Source organism: Ochotona princeps, chromosome 3 (assembly GCF_030435755.1).
Source record: "Ochotona princeps isolate mOchPri1 chromosome 3, mOchPri1.hap1, whole genome shotgun sequence".
Lineage (NCBI taxonomy): Eukaryota > Metazoa > Chordata > Mammalia > Lagomorpha > Ochotonidae > Ochotona > Ochotona princeps.
In genome coordinates, this window is record NC_080834.1 from 92,249,593 (window position 1) to 92,264,380 (window position 14,788).

The 14,788-nt window shown below is 40.9% G+C and overlaps 1 protein-coding gene across 1 annotated transcript in view; it reads left to right on the forward strand.

The window, feature by feature from the left end:
* Nucleotides 1-14,788, forward strand: part of ACAP2 (ArfGAP with coiled-coil, ankyrin repeat and PH domains 2) — a 142,047-nt gene that overhangs the window by 57,639 nt on the left and 69,620 nt on the right. Inside the window, exons 3-4 of the mRNA XM_004577805.3 lie at nucleotides 2,342-2,461; nucleotides 3,336-3,389. Of these exons, the coding sequence (XP_004577862.1) occupies nucleotides 2,342-2,461; nucleotides 3,336-3,389 (174 nt within the window). The remainder of the gene's footprint in view (nucleotides 1-2,341; nucleotides 2,462-3,335; nucleotides 3,390-14,788) is intronic.

Here is a 14,788-nt window from a genome sequence, read left to right on the forward strand (position 1 = left end):
GGGCCCTCAATAGATTAATTTTTAAGTTGATGATTTTTGTATGGCCTGTATGACAAAATAGAGTCTTGACAGAAAATATGTTCCCCACTGGTGCACTAGGCCTGATATTCTTTTTGAAGCTGCTTTTACTCTTTTGAATGTTGGTAACTTCATATAAATATTTGAGTAAACTTTATCTGGGTAGATACCTTATTTTGTAAACAATAGAATATTTATCTCTTCCAGCATTTCACATAGAGTTTTTCTGGAACAGTGGCTCTGTGAAAATGCTTCCTCTAAAGAGAATCCATAGTGAAGTGTCTTTAGGAAATGCTGCATATTGTGCTTCCTCTGTTGGATGCTCATTTGTGAATCTAAAGATCTAAAAAGTATAGCAATATGTCATTGTTACATTTTCCAGGAATCCTTCCTTGATTTCCTGAAGTGTTGATTAGGTATTTTCTTCACATATGGATAGCTTTATCCTAATGATTGTTTTTGTGCTCGTGGAATTTAGCTGCTATCTACTGATTAGAAATAAAGCTCCTTGAAATCTTACAGGAGCCTTCTAAAGTTCTTTTTTTTTTTTTTCTTTAAAGACTTATTTATTTGAAAGTTGCAGGACAAGAGAAGCAGAGATCTGCTGATTCACTTCCTGAATAACCATAAGGAAGCCAGGCATCTGGGACTGTATCAGTTTCCTACATAGGTTAGCAGGAGCCCAAGCACTGGGAAGTGGAACAGCTGGCGAGCTGACTACTCAAATATGCAAGTGTTCATGGTTGTTTGGCCTTCCCAGCTGCATGGTGGCTGCTGTGGGGGACCAGGGCTGGGTTAGGCTCAATGCTTGGGCCCCTGCCCTAGCCCCAGCCACTACTGCCAGGTAGTGGGCAAATCCTGAGCTTGTCTAGGCCTGAGACATTTCTCCTTCCACAGTAATTACATTGTGGCAGGGTTCTTGGGAGCTTTGGGCAGGCACAGGTCCCTGGCTCTGCCCACCACCACCAACATCTTGGAGAGAAGATCCCAGTGAATTTGACCTAGAGGCATGGGTGCTTAGGCTTCCCAACCATGTGCTGGCTGCTGGGGAGACCTGGGCCAGGTGGCTGTGTACCAGTGGGGGTGGACAAAGCCCGCAGGCTGCCTGGCAGTGCACTCTGGGACCTTGGGGGTGTGGGCCTACAGGGAGTCTGAGAGATGACACAGGTGGGTATAGCAAGAACCTTACAGTCCGGTAAGGTATGAAACGACCTCTCTGGAACATCCATGGACAAGGCCACTGTACTTGAAGAACTACAACATAGAACTCACCAGAGCATGTCAAAAAAGGAAACAGTTTGTCAGCGAGATCAACAGCATTTTGAAACTATTACATCCGTCTGTGCAGAACCTTTAGGACATGTGACATTGTGACCCTGGGTTGATATCGGGTGGCCTTTCCCCATCTTTGGGTACTGGGTTGGTAGGGGCTGGATGTGGCCTATTCCCGTATCTCTCCCCTTCTCCCCAGAAATAGGAAGAAGAAATAGAAAGCTTGGAAGCAATGATCACATCTACTTCTCCATAACCCTAAATTCTTCCCACCCTGATCGACTGTCTAAATGTCATCTAAGATTAAAAAATAAAACAAAAACAAATATGCCAGTGTTGAAGGCAGAGGCTTAAATGGCTGCACTACAATGCTGCCCCCTTTCTTGGATCTTTATCTTCTTGGTGTTATTCCTTTCCCATTTGTTTTAGTGCTTTTGCTTACCTTTAGTATTCAACAGTAAACCAAAATCTTTCTTTTTTTAAAGAAATTTTCTGTGGCTGAATGAAAGGCAGAAGGAAGAATAGGTAGGAGGTGTGGGGAGGGCGGAGGAGGAAGAGAGAGATGAAAGAGAAATCCGTAGTCCTAATGCTTAGCACAATGCCTGGGGCAGAACAGTAGACAGTGGGTATGTATTTTCTGTAGCAAGTGGTAGAATAGTTCATTCAGATGCCAAATCAGTTTTTCCAACCTTTCCTCCAACATACTAACTCAAAAAAGAACATTTTTCTTACTGCTTGTTTACTGTTTTCTTTCTTCTAGGGGATGCTTGATTTTGATAGAGCTAATGTATGAGTTTGAGTTTAACTTGATGAAATGATTTTTTTGTTATTATCAGGCAACCTTTAGGTTCTAGAAAGTTCAACTTTTTGAAATGACTGATTAATTTACTTTGTAAGTCGAAGGAGAATCATTTTTTATCAGTTTATTTTGAGTTTATTGTTGGAATGTGATTTTTCTTAGCGAGGTTAGATCATTTGGTTACTGCCAGCATTTGTTCAGACAAATAATTTGTAAAATTATTTTCTGATATGATTTTGTTTTCTTTTTCAGCTTGTGAAGCTCTGTATTGCCATGATTGATACTGGAAAAGCCTTTTGTGTGGCAAATAAGCAATTCATGAACGGGATCCGAGACCTGGCCCAGTATTCTAGTAATGATGCTGTAGTTGAAGTTAGTATTGCTAAAATTATAACTTAAATGATAGGTATAGCAAGACATGAATTGTTTATGTATGTAGATTATCAATTGTTATAGTGATAGTGAAAACTCAAAGTGGAAAAGCTGTCAGCCCTTGGTAATGTGTCCTGTAATCCTGTTGATTGACATTGTGCTTATCTAGCATCACTCTCTTAACCAAGTTTCTCATTATTTTGGCCAGTTTACGAATTAGTTGCTTATATAGCCAAGCAGACTGTATTAATCTAAGAATTGTACTTAGCTACATGTTGGCAGATTGTACAGATTATGGGCAACCAGTAGTGCAGAGTTAGCTTAGATCCCTCGGAGTACTGTGTGAAGTTACGTTCCTTCCATGAAGAATTATAACTGGTGCAAATGAATGTGGCTTGATAATTGTTTGTGCCTAGAGCGGCAGTCTTAAAGTTTTTTTGTGTGTGTTGCTTTTATTTGTAAGCGTAATAGGAAAGTATTTTAAGGAGTTAATAGAAAAATGGGATAAGAAATAAATATTTTAGTTCATAGTATTTAAAATACTTGCCCAATGTTTTATTAATGCACATTCCATGAATTTGTAAAGTAACCTCATACTGTTGATTGGGGTGATGCTAATGCTTTTACTTCCTAAGGTTTTACGTTACCGCCTGCACATTTGACCTCTTTATAGAGCATGCCCAGTAGATTGCCCTTGAAAGTAAATGTTACTATTCACAATGGAACTTGATATTTCTGTTACCAATGCCCTTGGAAGTAAATGTTACTATTCACAATGGAACTGGATATTTCTGTTACCAATGCTGAATTAATGTTTTTGACCTATTTTAGTGGTTCTTAACTGACTTGATTTTCTTTTGTTTGTTTTTCATAGACAAGTTTGACTAAGTTTTCTGACAGTCTTCAAGAAATGATAAATTTTCACACAGTAAGTGTCAGTAAGTAGGTATTATTATGATCATGTTAATATCTTAGTACTTTACTCAAGTAACAGCATTTTATGAGATGCCTAGTGACTTTGACTACCAACTTGATGTGTGTCCGAACTGTACGATGAAAGAGACAAAGAAAGAAAACATTTTATGAGCCATTCTTTTTTTTTATTTTTTAAGAATTACTTATTTTTATTGGAAAGTCAGATATACAGAGAGGAGGAGAGACCGAGGAAGATCTTCCATCTGATGATTCATTCCCCAAATGATCGCAACAGCTGGTGCTGTGCTGGTCCGAAGCCAGGAACCAGGAGTCTCCTCTAGGTCTCCCATGTAGGCATGGGGCCCCAAGGCTCTGGGCTGTCTTCAACTGCTTTCCCAGGCCACAAGCAGGGAGCTGGATGGGAAGCGGGGCCACCGGGTTCAGAACAGACGCCCCTATGGGATCGTGGCACACTCAAGGCGAGGACTTTAGCCACCAGGACACCGCACCAGGCCCTGATGAGCCATTCTAATGTGGTAGACATAGTATCAATGAGGTAAACACTTGTGAAAGTTATGCTTGTGTTAGATTGTGGCTTTGCAAGTTAAAAGATTATTTACAAAATGAAAGCTTTTTTTTTTCTTTGTAAGAGGCTTAAAAATATATACCCTTTAGTCAACTGCCAATATTAGACTGCTACAGGAGCAAGCGTTATGGCACAGTGGGTTAAGCTGCTATGTGCAGTGCTGAATCCTGTTTGAGCACTATGACTGCTGTTTCCAATCCCTTCTGCTCCAGTTCTGATCCAGCTCTCTACTAATGCCCCTGGGGAGGCACTGGAGATAGTGTAAATGCATGGATGCCTGGTACCTACTTGGAGACACAAATGGAGTTACAAGCTTTTGGCTTCAGCCTCACCCCGTGTCAGGCATTCTGGTTATTTTGGGAGGGAATAAGCAGATAAGCTCCCTCTCTTGGTCTCTCCTCCTTGTAACTATGCCTTTCAAAGAAACAAATGAATCTTAAACATAAAAGAAGACTGCTGAATTCTTTGAGCTGCTTATATTTTTAAGATTTAAGGTTATTTATGTTCCAATAATTACATAGAAACTTTATGAATGTCATAAAATTCCTATCTATATTTTATGAAAGTTTATTGAAAATTTGATAAGGTTCAGCTACATGCAACCTATTTTTTTTTAAACTTAACTGATGTATATCATAGTTGTTCTGTGCTTCAAAAGTACCAGTACTTACTATAAAATCTACTTTTTGGTTCTTCATTTTGTTCTCAATTTTTTTGGTGACCATTATATTAAGTTATATGACAATATTATTCTAATTGTAGTTCAAATTTTCGCAGTACTGAAGTTGATGTTTATAGGCATTTACTTCAATGCCTGTTTTGTTTGAGATTTTAATGTGGAATTGCTGGGCCACATAGCAAATTTATGTCTTACTTTTTGGAAACCTGTTTTCCGCATATTCCAGACGTACCTCTCTCAGGCACTGGTCACTTCCTGAAGCCCCTGTTATGCTGTACCCCAGACCTGGGTCCCATGTGCTCCAGCAGGTGCTGTGATCTGGCCCAGCCTGACCCTAGCCCTGGCTGTGGCATGTACTAACAGGTGCAACTGCCTGGTGGGAGAGACCCCAATGAATCCCTACCAGGCCAGTTCTCGAACTTGGCTCTCATGTTTGATGGTGGTTGCATCGCTGACCTGCCTGACGCCCTGCCAGTTCACTCTTTGCACCTTCTGTCATGTGCTGCAACCTGACCTGGCACACTCCCCATCCACTGGCCCCGTGTAAACTGGTGCATGCAACAATCCGGTAAGAGATCCTTCAAGTACTTTTTACGTGGTTTGTCCTAGGCTTGACTCTCATGTATGAGAAAGAGCTTCCATCCACTGGTTAACTGCTCAAATGGCTGCCATCGCCAGAGCTGAGCTGATTTGAAGCCAGGAGTCAGGAGTGTCATCCGGATCTCCTGAGGCAGGGTCCTGAGGCATTGGGTCCTCTTCCACTGCTTGCTCAGGCCATACACAGGGTGCTGAATTGGTAGTAGAGCAGCCAGGACATGAACTGGCACCCATATGGGATGCCAGTGCTTGCTGGGGAATGATTAGACAGTTGAGGCAATGAGCCAGCCCCATTTTTTTCTTTTTTTAAGATTTATTTATTTTTGTTTGAAAGCTTTGAAAGTTCTTAGCAGCCATTTTATGCACCTCAGATAGTCCTCCATGGGCCCCTTCGGGCCTGTTCCACTTTGGTGTGCAGGTGTAAAGGCACGGAGGGGGTCTTGGCCACCGTGCAGCGGCAGCAGTGGGGTGTGTGGTCCTTACTACTGGTTTACTTTCTTTTAACTTTCTTTCTTTTTATATTTATAATGCCATATGACTTAACCTTTTGTTTTTTTGTCAAACAATACTTTAAGTATTTTACTTACTTGACCCAGAATTCTTATATCTGTGGCAAAAGTTCTTTGCTCATCGCGCTGTTACACATCACTTTAAATAAATTGTGGATATGAATGACTCATATTTCATTTACTGGTGTATTACCATGACTTATGTAATTTTTATCTTGGAAAGTCATCTTATTTTTCTTGCTTTAGATTCATTTCTAAAATGAAGGGAGTTTGTTGATGGCTCTTTTTCATGATACAATTCTATAGGCTCAGGATGCCCATTCCACCCTTCCTGTTCTCCCTCCACCACTGCTAATGTCCGCTGCATTGTTGTTGTTTTAAGATTTATTCATTTTATTACAGCCAGATATACACAGAGGAGGAGAGACAGAGAGGAAGATCTTCCATCTGATGATTCACTCCCCAAGTGAGCCGCAACGGGCCGGTGCGCGCCAATCCGAAGCCGGGAACCAGGAACCTCCTCCGGGTCTCCCACGCGGGTGCAGTATCCCAATGCATTGGGCCGTCCTCAACTGCTTTCCCAGGCCACAAGCAGGGAGCTGGATGGGAAGTGGAGCTGCCGGGATTAGAACCGGCGCCATATGGGATCCCGGGGCTTTCAAAGCGAGGACTTCAGCTGCTAGGCTACCACGCCGCTGGGCCCAAGGTGTCCCCTGTATTGTTACGATAGTATAATCCTTCAGCAATAGTCACAAGTCCATCATTCTTCTATTTAAGTGTATCATGGCATTGTAGGTATAGACGATAGCAGAAAGCCTAGCATCCTATTATCAGAATATATTTAATAGTTTCATTGGGAGTCCATCTTTTATTTATGCTACTTACTGTGTAACATATTCCTAAAACTCCTTGAGCTCCTTTAGATGCTTCTCATTCTTTTTAATGAAGTTTAAAGCAGTTTTTAAAAAATTCTTTGTCTCAGGCCTGGCACGGTAGCCTAGCAGCTAAAGTCATTGCCTTGCATGCACCAGGATCCCATATGGGTGCAGGTTCTAATGTTGACAGCCCAGTTTCCCATCCAGCTCCCTGCTTGTAGCCTGGAGAATCAGTGGAGGACGGCCCAAAACCTTGGGACCCTTTAACCATATGGGAGACCCAGAAGAGTCTCTGGGCTCCTGGCTTCAAATTGGTGCAGCTCTGGCCATTGTGGCTGCTTGGAGAGTGAATCATTAGACAAAGATCTTCCTCTCTGTCTCTGTTCCTCTCTGTATATCTGACTTTCCAATGGAAAAAAATCTTTAAAAAAAAATTCTTTGTCTCCCAATTCCGCAATGTCTTCCTCTGTTAATTCTGAGGTTGTCAAAGGCTTTTGCTCCTTTACAAAGGGAGGCATCAGTTGTGCCACTTTTTCTTTTACTTTTGGTCATTGCAGCTCTGATTAGTGGATTCTTTTCTTTAGAGTTGCTTTCTGAAAGGTTCTAAACAAGGAAACCTGCTTGACATTCTGCTCTTAACACTTGGGTTTTGGTGGGTCAGTGGCAGCATAAGTTAAGTCATCTTTAAAGTTGATAATTAGGATTAGGCAAATTTGCAAGTTAAACATTATTCCTCTCAAGGGCTTGCTCTCTTCTTCCTCCCTTCTTCCCTTTCTCTCTTCTTTCCTTTTTCTCTTCCTTCCTTCTTTTTAGTTATTTGATAGAGAAAGAAACAGATACATGGAGAGTATGCTCTATCTACTGGTTCGTTTTCTAGATGCCTGGAATCCATGGTGTTGGGTGGATAAGGGAGAGGAGGCAGGAAACCAGCTACCTGAGCCCTTCCTGCTGCCTCCCAAGGCCTGTTTTCCTGAATAGGAAGCTGGAGTTAGAGGCCAGAGCCAGGAATTAAACCCAGGCAGTCTGATGTAGGGTGAAGTATGTCCTAGCCAGCATCCTAAGCACTGGGTCGGATGCCTGCTTACCACTAAAGCTTCTTCCCTCCCTTAAGTTTTTATTTGAAAGGCAGAGAGAAAAAAGAGCAAGAACAAGAGCAATAGATAGATAGATAGATAGATAATCTTCTGTCCTCTGGTTAACTTAACTAATGCCGCCCAACAGCCAGAGCAGGTCAAGGCTGAAGCTGGGAGGGGAAAACTTAGTCTGGATTTCCTTCATGAGTGGCAGGGATCGTGTTCTTGAACTACTGTTTGCTGCTCCAAGGGAGTTACTTAATAGGTAACTATAATTGAAAGGTAAATGGAGATTCAAACCCATTCAGGCATATTAACTGTGGTGCTTAATGCCACTCCCACTACTAAGCTTCTTAAAGTTTACCTTTAATCATGGATTTTGATAAAATTATTTCTCTGTCAACAGGATTTTAAAAATTTTGTTTCTGTAACATTATGAAAAGCTAGTAACATTTGAAACTGTGCTTTATAAGATGTATTGCTGTATCTTTCGAGTTTTTTAAATAAAGAATTTTTTGTTGTTGTGAATAATGCTCATTCATGCTTTAGAAGGTTTTGAAGATATTGATTTCTGAGTCTTGCTCCGTAGTGTTTCTTTTTAGCTCAGCATTTGGATATTTAAAAATTTCTCAGATTATTTCAGCCTGCAACCAATTTGAGAACTTGTAAGTTAGAACAGTTTGTCTCAGTGTTGTGTAATAAAGTCACCTAGCAAGCTTGCTAAATATACAGAAGATTGTATTTTGCTTCATCAACTTGAGTCTTCTATTTTCTGCTAACTTTTCCTGTGGCTTTGATGCACACTATGACGGTGGAGACCCATTACCCGTTACCTTAGAGTATGAAAGAGTTTAGAGAGACAGGTTTGTATAGGCAGGAGATACAGTAAAAGAGGAACAACTGATATACATTTATGTACGTATTGGGACCTATAGCTGATGATTTCAAAGACAATTCATTTAAGCCTGTTTATTATGGGCCTGATGAGATTACCAAAGAGATCACTAACTGCCTAGCTATTTTCCTTTCCACCCATTCTGGAAATGACAGGAATGATTGTGCTGTGTACAGTCACAGCAGGAGACAGTGCTGTGGTAATTGGATAGTCTGTAAATAAATAGGCCACAAAACTTTAAACTGCAGAATTTGTACTTAGAGCCAATGGTACCTTCATGGTCTGAACTGGAAACGGGATCATCGTTATCTCTGAATTGGTAGCCTGCTCTGTTTAACTTCCTGGAGTAGATGATTTGCCATCTACTCTGTGTGAAATGTGCCATGTGTTTCAACTTTCATCCTTTCCTGAGTATAGCAGAGATAGTGTGCTGTGACTAGGGTCAGGCACCAACAGGGAATGACTTCAGTTGAAGCTGTTGGTTTTATTTTTAAATTAAAATATTTATTTGGAAGGCAGAGTGAAATGGAGAGATGCATGTTCTGTTTACTGATTCACCCCTGATTTGCTTAAAACTGCCAGGGTGAGGCCAGGCTGGAATCAGGAGCCCAGTACTCCAGCCAAGTGTCCTGAATGAGCAGCAGGGGACTCAGGTACTTAAGCCATCACATGTTGCCTTCCTAGGAGTGTGAGCAGGAAGCTGAACTGGAAGCGGATCAGTGGGACTTGCCAGTCATCTGCCAAAGGATGGAGCAACGTAACCCGATGGGGCACAGTGCCTGTCCCACAGCTATTTTTTTTAAAGTATTCATATATTATCCTATACACTTTAATAATTACCATTTGGTCAAATTACATATTGGTTTTTTGTTATACATGCGTATTGGTTTTTGTTATACAGGCATAATACTATTCATCTCTAGAAATGGAAGTGACCTTTTGCTTCTCTGCTGGCAGCTTTTACATCTGTTTAATTTCAGCATATTGGAGGAAATGTTGTGAATTCTCTTATCTGAGTTTTTTCGTAGATCAGTGACTTAGGAATTGAGACATCAGCACGGGAGTTGAGGCAGCTTTGTGCAGCAGATCTGTGCAGAGAAGAGTTAAATGTTTGGTGGCTGGGTGGCTTGCAGCTGGCAAGAAGACAGCTTTTTCTTAGTTGTATTGTCATTAGCAATTTACTTTAACAATATGTGAGTATATGCTAGCTCATTGAAATTTACTACATTCAGGTGTAAATAAAATTAAATTTGGTAATGCTGTACTTTGGAGACTCTGGCTCTTACTGTTATGAAGCAATGATAGTACTACATAAAAGTTATCTGTTTTTTTCCATTGGAACATAGTGAGTTTTTGAAAAGATTTATTTTTATTGGAAAGTCAGATATACAGAGAGGAACAGAGACAGAGAGGAAGATCTTCTGTCCTTTGATTCGCTCCCCAAGCAACCACAGTGGCCAAGCTGATGCCAGGAGCCTGGAGCCTCTTCTGGGTCTCCCATATGGTTAAAGGGTCCCAAGGTTTTGGGCTGTCCTCCACTGCTTTTCCAGGCCACAAGCAGGGACCTGGATGGGAAGTTGAGCTGCCGGGATTAGAACTGGCACCCATATGGCACATGCAAGGTAATGACTTTAGCTGCTAGGCTACTGAGCTGGGCCCAACATAGTGATTTTTTTTCTTTTATACCCTTACTGAGGAGTGATTTGTATAAACTATGTAAAGCATACAATTTTGCAAGTTTAGATATTTGTGTAATTCCATAAAATCAGTACCTAGTGTCAATTTGGTTAGTGTATTAATCATGCCTTGAATGTGTTTTTTTTTTTTTCTCTCTCTCTCTCTTGCTTATGCTCTCCTCCTGATTCCTAATTAAGCTGCTTTCCACTGTTATTAATTAGTTTGCATTTTCTGAAATGACATATAATTGAAGTGTTTTTTTTGTCTGATTCCTTTCATTCAGTCTAATTAGAGAATTGATAATATTGTGTGGATCAGTATTTATTTCTTTTTAATTGCTCGATAGTATTATATTTTATGGATTTATCAGAGTATGTATCCATTCACCTGTTAATGGATCTAGTTTTCTTTTGCTGTATAACAGATAATCCCAAAACCTACTGTCACAAAATAATAAATATTTATTGTGACAGTTTCTGGGCCAGGAATTTTGGAGACGAATAGCTGGAGTCTCTGGATTTTCATGCAGTACTGTTAAGATGAAACCTGGGGTGACAGTCATTTGAAGCCTTCTCTGGGATCAAACGGCCTGATTCAAAGATATTTCATTAGGGTGGACTCAGTTTCTCCACAGAGACCCTCTTTGCGTAACTTCTTCAATAGTTTTGCAACATGCAGTCTGGTTCGTCCCCAGATAAGTGGTCCAAGAGTAAGGGCAAAGAGGAAGTTGTGATGCCCGCTATGACTCAGTCTCAGAAGGCATGCGTTGTCACTCTCTCTGTGTTACTGTTGGTATAAGTATGCTTATTGTGTCCAGCTACATTCAGTGGGAAGAATTGGGGACCTATGTTTGAAGGGAGAAATGTCAGAGAATTTGGGGACATATTTGAATACTGCAAAGGAGATTTGAGATTTGGTAAGTTTCGGCTATTAGAAATAAAGCTGCTTTTAACTGTAAAAATGCATGTAGATATAATTTTGCTCTGTATGTAAATAGCTAGAAGCAGAAAAGCTAGTTTACAAGATATTATTACATTGTTAGTATGTGTATAATGAAGATTAAGGTATTAATAAGGAAAGATTTTATTAATGTATATAGTAACCTTTTTTTAAAGGCTTAGTTATTTATTTGAGAGGGAGAGTCAGAGAGAGATCTTCCATCAACTGGCTGACTCCCCAAGTGGTTATAATGGCCAGAGCTGAGCTAGCAGGAAACCAGGAGCTTCATCTCTGTCTGCCACATGGGTAGCAAGGGGCTTAAGCCTCTGGGCCATTCTTAGCTGATTTCTTAGGCCATTAGCAAGTAGCTGGGTTGGAGGTGGAGCAGCCAGGGCTTGAACCTGTGCCCATATGGGATGCCAACATCACAGGCATTAGCTTTACCTGCTGCTGGCCCCAGTGGCCAACTTTTTAAATAGTGATTTTAATCTTTTTTCAGAGATAGAGGTTGCTTTTTAAAACATAAAGACAAGATTTTTAAATTATTCTGTTTATTTGAAAGGCAGTTATATATATATATAGAGAGAGAGAGAGAAAGAAAGAGAAAGAGAGAAACAGAGAGAGAAAGACAGAGAAGGAGGTCTTTTATCTTCTGCTTCACTCTCCAAATGGCTGCAATGGCTGGGGCTGAGCCAGGCTGAAGCCAGGAGGCAGGAGATTGTTGCAGGTCTCCCATGTCGGTGGGGTTCAAGCAGTTGAGCTGTCCTCTGGTGCTACTTTCCCAGGTACATTGGTGGGGAACTAGATAGAAAATGAAGCAACCAGGACACAAACAGGCACCAATATGTAATGCCAACACTGCAGGTGGCAGTTTAATTGGGTATGCCACAGCACTGGCTCTGAGAATTTTTTTTAAATGTATTTATTTGAAAGTCAGTAACAGAAAAAGGGAAATTTTTCATTCGTTGGTTCATGCTGCAAATAGCTGCAATAGCCCACGCTGGGCCAGGCAACATCAGGACCCGAGAATTCCATCCTAATCGCCTACATAGGCCATCTGCTCCTTTCCTGGCTGCGTTAGTAGGAAACTGGATTGGAAGCAAAGGAGCTGGCACTGCAGCATGAGCTGTGGGTGTCCCAAGTGACAGCTACCCTGTCACACACTGGCCTCCAGATACATAGATTACATTTGTTAATGTCTCCAATATCTTTAAATAATTAAAACTTCCACAAGTTTGAGAGTTGTTTCCCAAAGTTGACTGTATCATTTTAGCACCAGCAGTGTGAGAGGTCCAGTTCTATATGCCCATCAGGCCAGGGCTGGACCAAAAAGCCAGCAGCTTCATCTGAGTCTTTCACGGGACAGGAACCCAACATCGGGCCATCATCATCCGCTGCTTTCTCAGTCCAGTAGTAGGAAGCTGGTTTATAAGGAGCAGCCATGACTTGAACTGGCTCTCTCTTGGGATGGTGGTTGCTGGTCAGTTACATTTTGCAGGTATTTATTGATTGTTTTGCTTTCTTAGTTTATTTGTCATTTGCCTGCCCCAAATTCACTGAGATTTTATTTGTTGTTTCCTTGTAGAAGTTTAGCTCTATGACACATTTCAGGTTAAATTTTGTATGCATGTCTCATGGTAAGGATCTTAATTTTTTTTACTTTTTGTCTTTGTATATCCCTCTCCAGTTGTTTGTCTCAGTACCATTTGCTCCATAAATCATCTTACTCCTATAAGTATTTTTGTTTATTAAAAAAATTGATCATAAGTGTGTGTTATTTCTGGACTCTTTTCTGGTTAATTCATCTTTTTTCTTTTGCATGTCTTCTATACCACATCACGTTTATTACTTAAGCTTTTGTAGCAAATCTTGAGATTAGTTAGCATATGTATTCTAATTTCATTTCTCTTTTTCAAAATTATTTGACTTTTTTATGTCCTTTGCATTTCCATATAATTTTGAAATCACCATTTCAGTTTCTACAAAAACGTCTTCTGAGATTTGGAATGGAATTACGTTGACTATGAAGATCAATTTGATTAGAATCTTTATGTTAATATACTGAGTTTTTAATCCATAAAACCAGTATATTAATCTGTTGATGGGCTTCATCTGAGTTTCTTGTATGAGACTTCAGGGGGCCTAGACACTTGGGCCATCTTTTGTTGGTTTCCCCAGGCTACTAGCAGGGAGCTGGATTGGAAATGGAGCAGCTGGGCCATGAACTGGCATCTGCTTTGGATGCTGTCATTACAGCCAGTGACTTCATCCATTATGTTGCAACTTTGGCCTATAAATATTAGTTTAAAAATTGAGTTTCTACTTGGTTTTTTGATAGGTATGTAGAAATACTGCTACTTGAGCTTTCACTTTTGGATCCCAAGGTATGCATTGTCAGGAAACTGGATTTGAGAGTGTAGCTAGGACATGAACTCAGGTACTCTGATATGAGTGTTAGGCAGTTACAAAAATGAATTGGTTATTTACTTGAAAGTAAAAAATAAAAAGAGACAAATTGAGAGTGAGAAAAAGCAGGGCAGGAACAGAAAGAGGCCTTCCATCCAATTGTGCAAGCCCCAAGTTGTTACAGGGCTGAGCCAGGTCAAACCAGGAGCCATGAGCCAAGAGTTTCATCCGAGTCTCCTGTGTGGGTCATGGGCCATCTTCTGTTGCTTTCCCCAGGCCATTAGCAAGGAACTGAATTGAAAGTGGATCAGCCAGGACACCAACCAGTGCCCATAGTAAATATTGGTATTTCAGGCAGCAGCAGTACCATTTATACTGCAGTGCTTGGCTCTGGTTGTGGACATCTTAATAAGGTGTCTTAACTATAGGCCAAATGCCTGCCCTGATAATAGAGTTTGCTTTTGAAGAGTTTGTGTCAGATTGCTCTTCTTCAAAAGTAAGGACATTGTCAAGGAATGCTTTTTGTTGTTGTTAAGGCTGAGGTAGTTATTTATGCATGCATTTTTTTCTTTTTTATGCTTTGTTAAAAATTTGATTTTTAATATTGTCACATAGTTGAGAGGGCTGCACATGGGCCTCTGATTACAGTGGGGTGGGTCAAGTATAGGAGAAGGAAGGAGGAGGGTAGGACAAATGTTTCAGGTTTTTTTTTTCTTCTCCTGTATCCATAGTGCGGGATGGGAAGGGGCCTACTCCTTGCAGTCAAACAGCAGCACCCAAGAATGGGGGACAGTCGTTTAATGATGCCCAGAGTGCGAGGGTATTGAGGGTGTTTCTTGAATGGTTTTGATAGTTCTGAGAAGTTGTTGGTTTTGTTGCTCCAGGATTGAGAAAATCCTTTTAAAGTCTGTTGGTTGACCAGGTTCACCTTAGTGCATCCACAGGCCCAGGAACATGTTGCATACCTTGGCCAGGAGAGTGTTCTAACCTTTTCTACTCTCCATCCTCTGACGAGGCAGTTGCCGTCCTCTGCTGGCCTAGATGAGCTGGCTGTCGTGTCCTCCATGTGCATCTCTGCATGCTGTCCACTGCACAGGCATCAGCAACTGATGAAACCCAGTCCTGACACATGCTGTGATTTTCCCTGTGGCCTGCTATCTATGGGGAGTCCTCCAA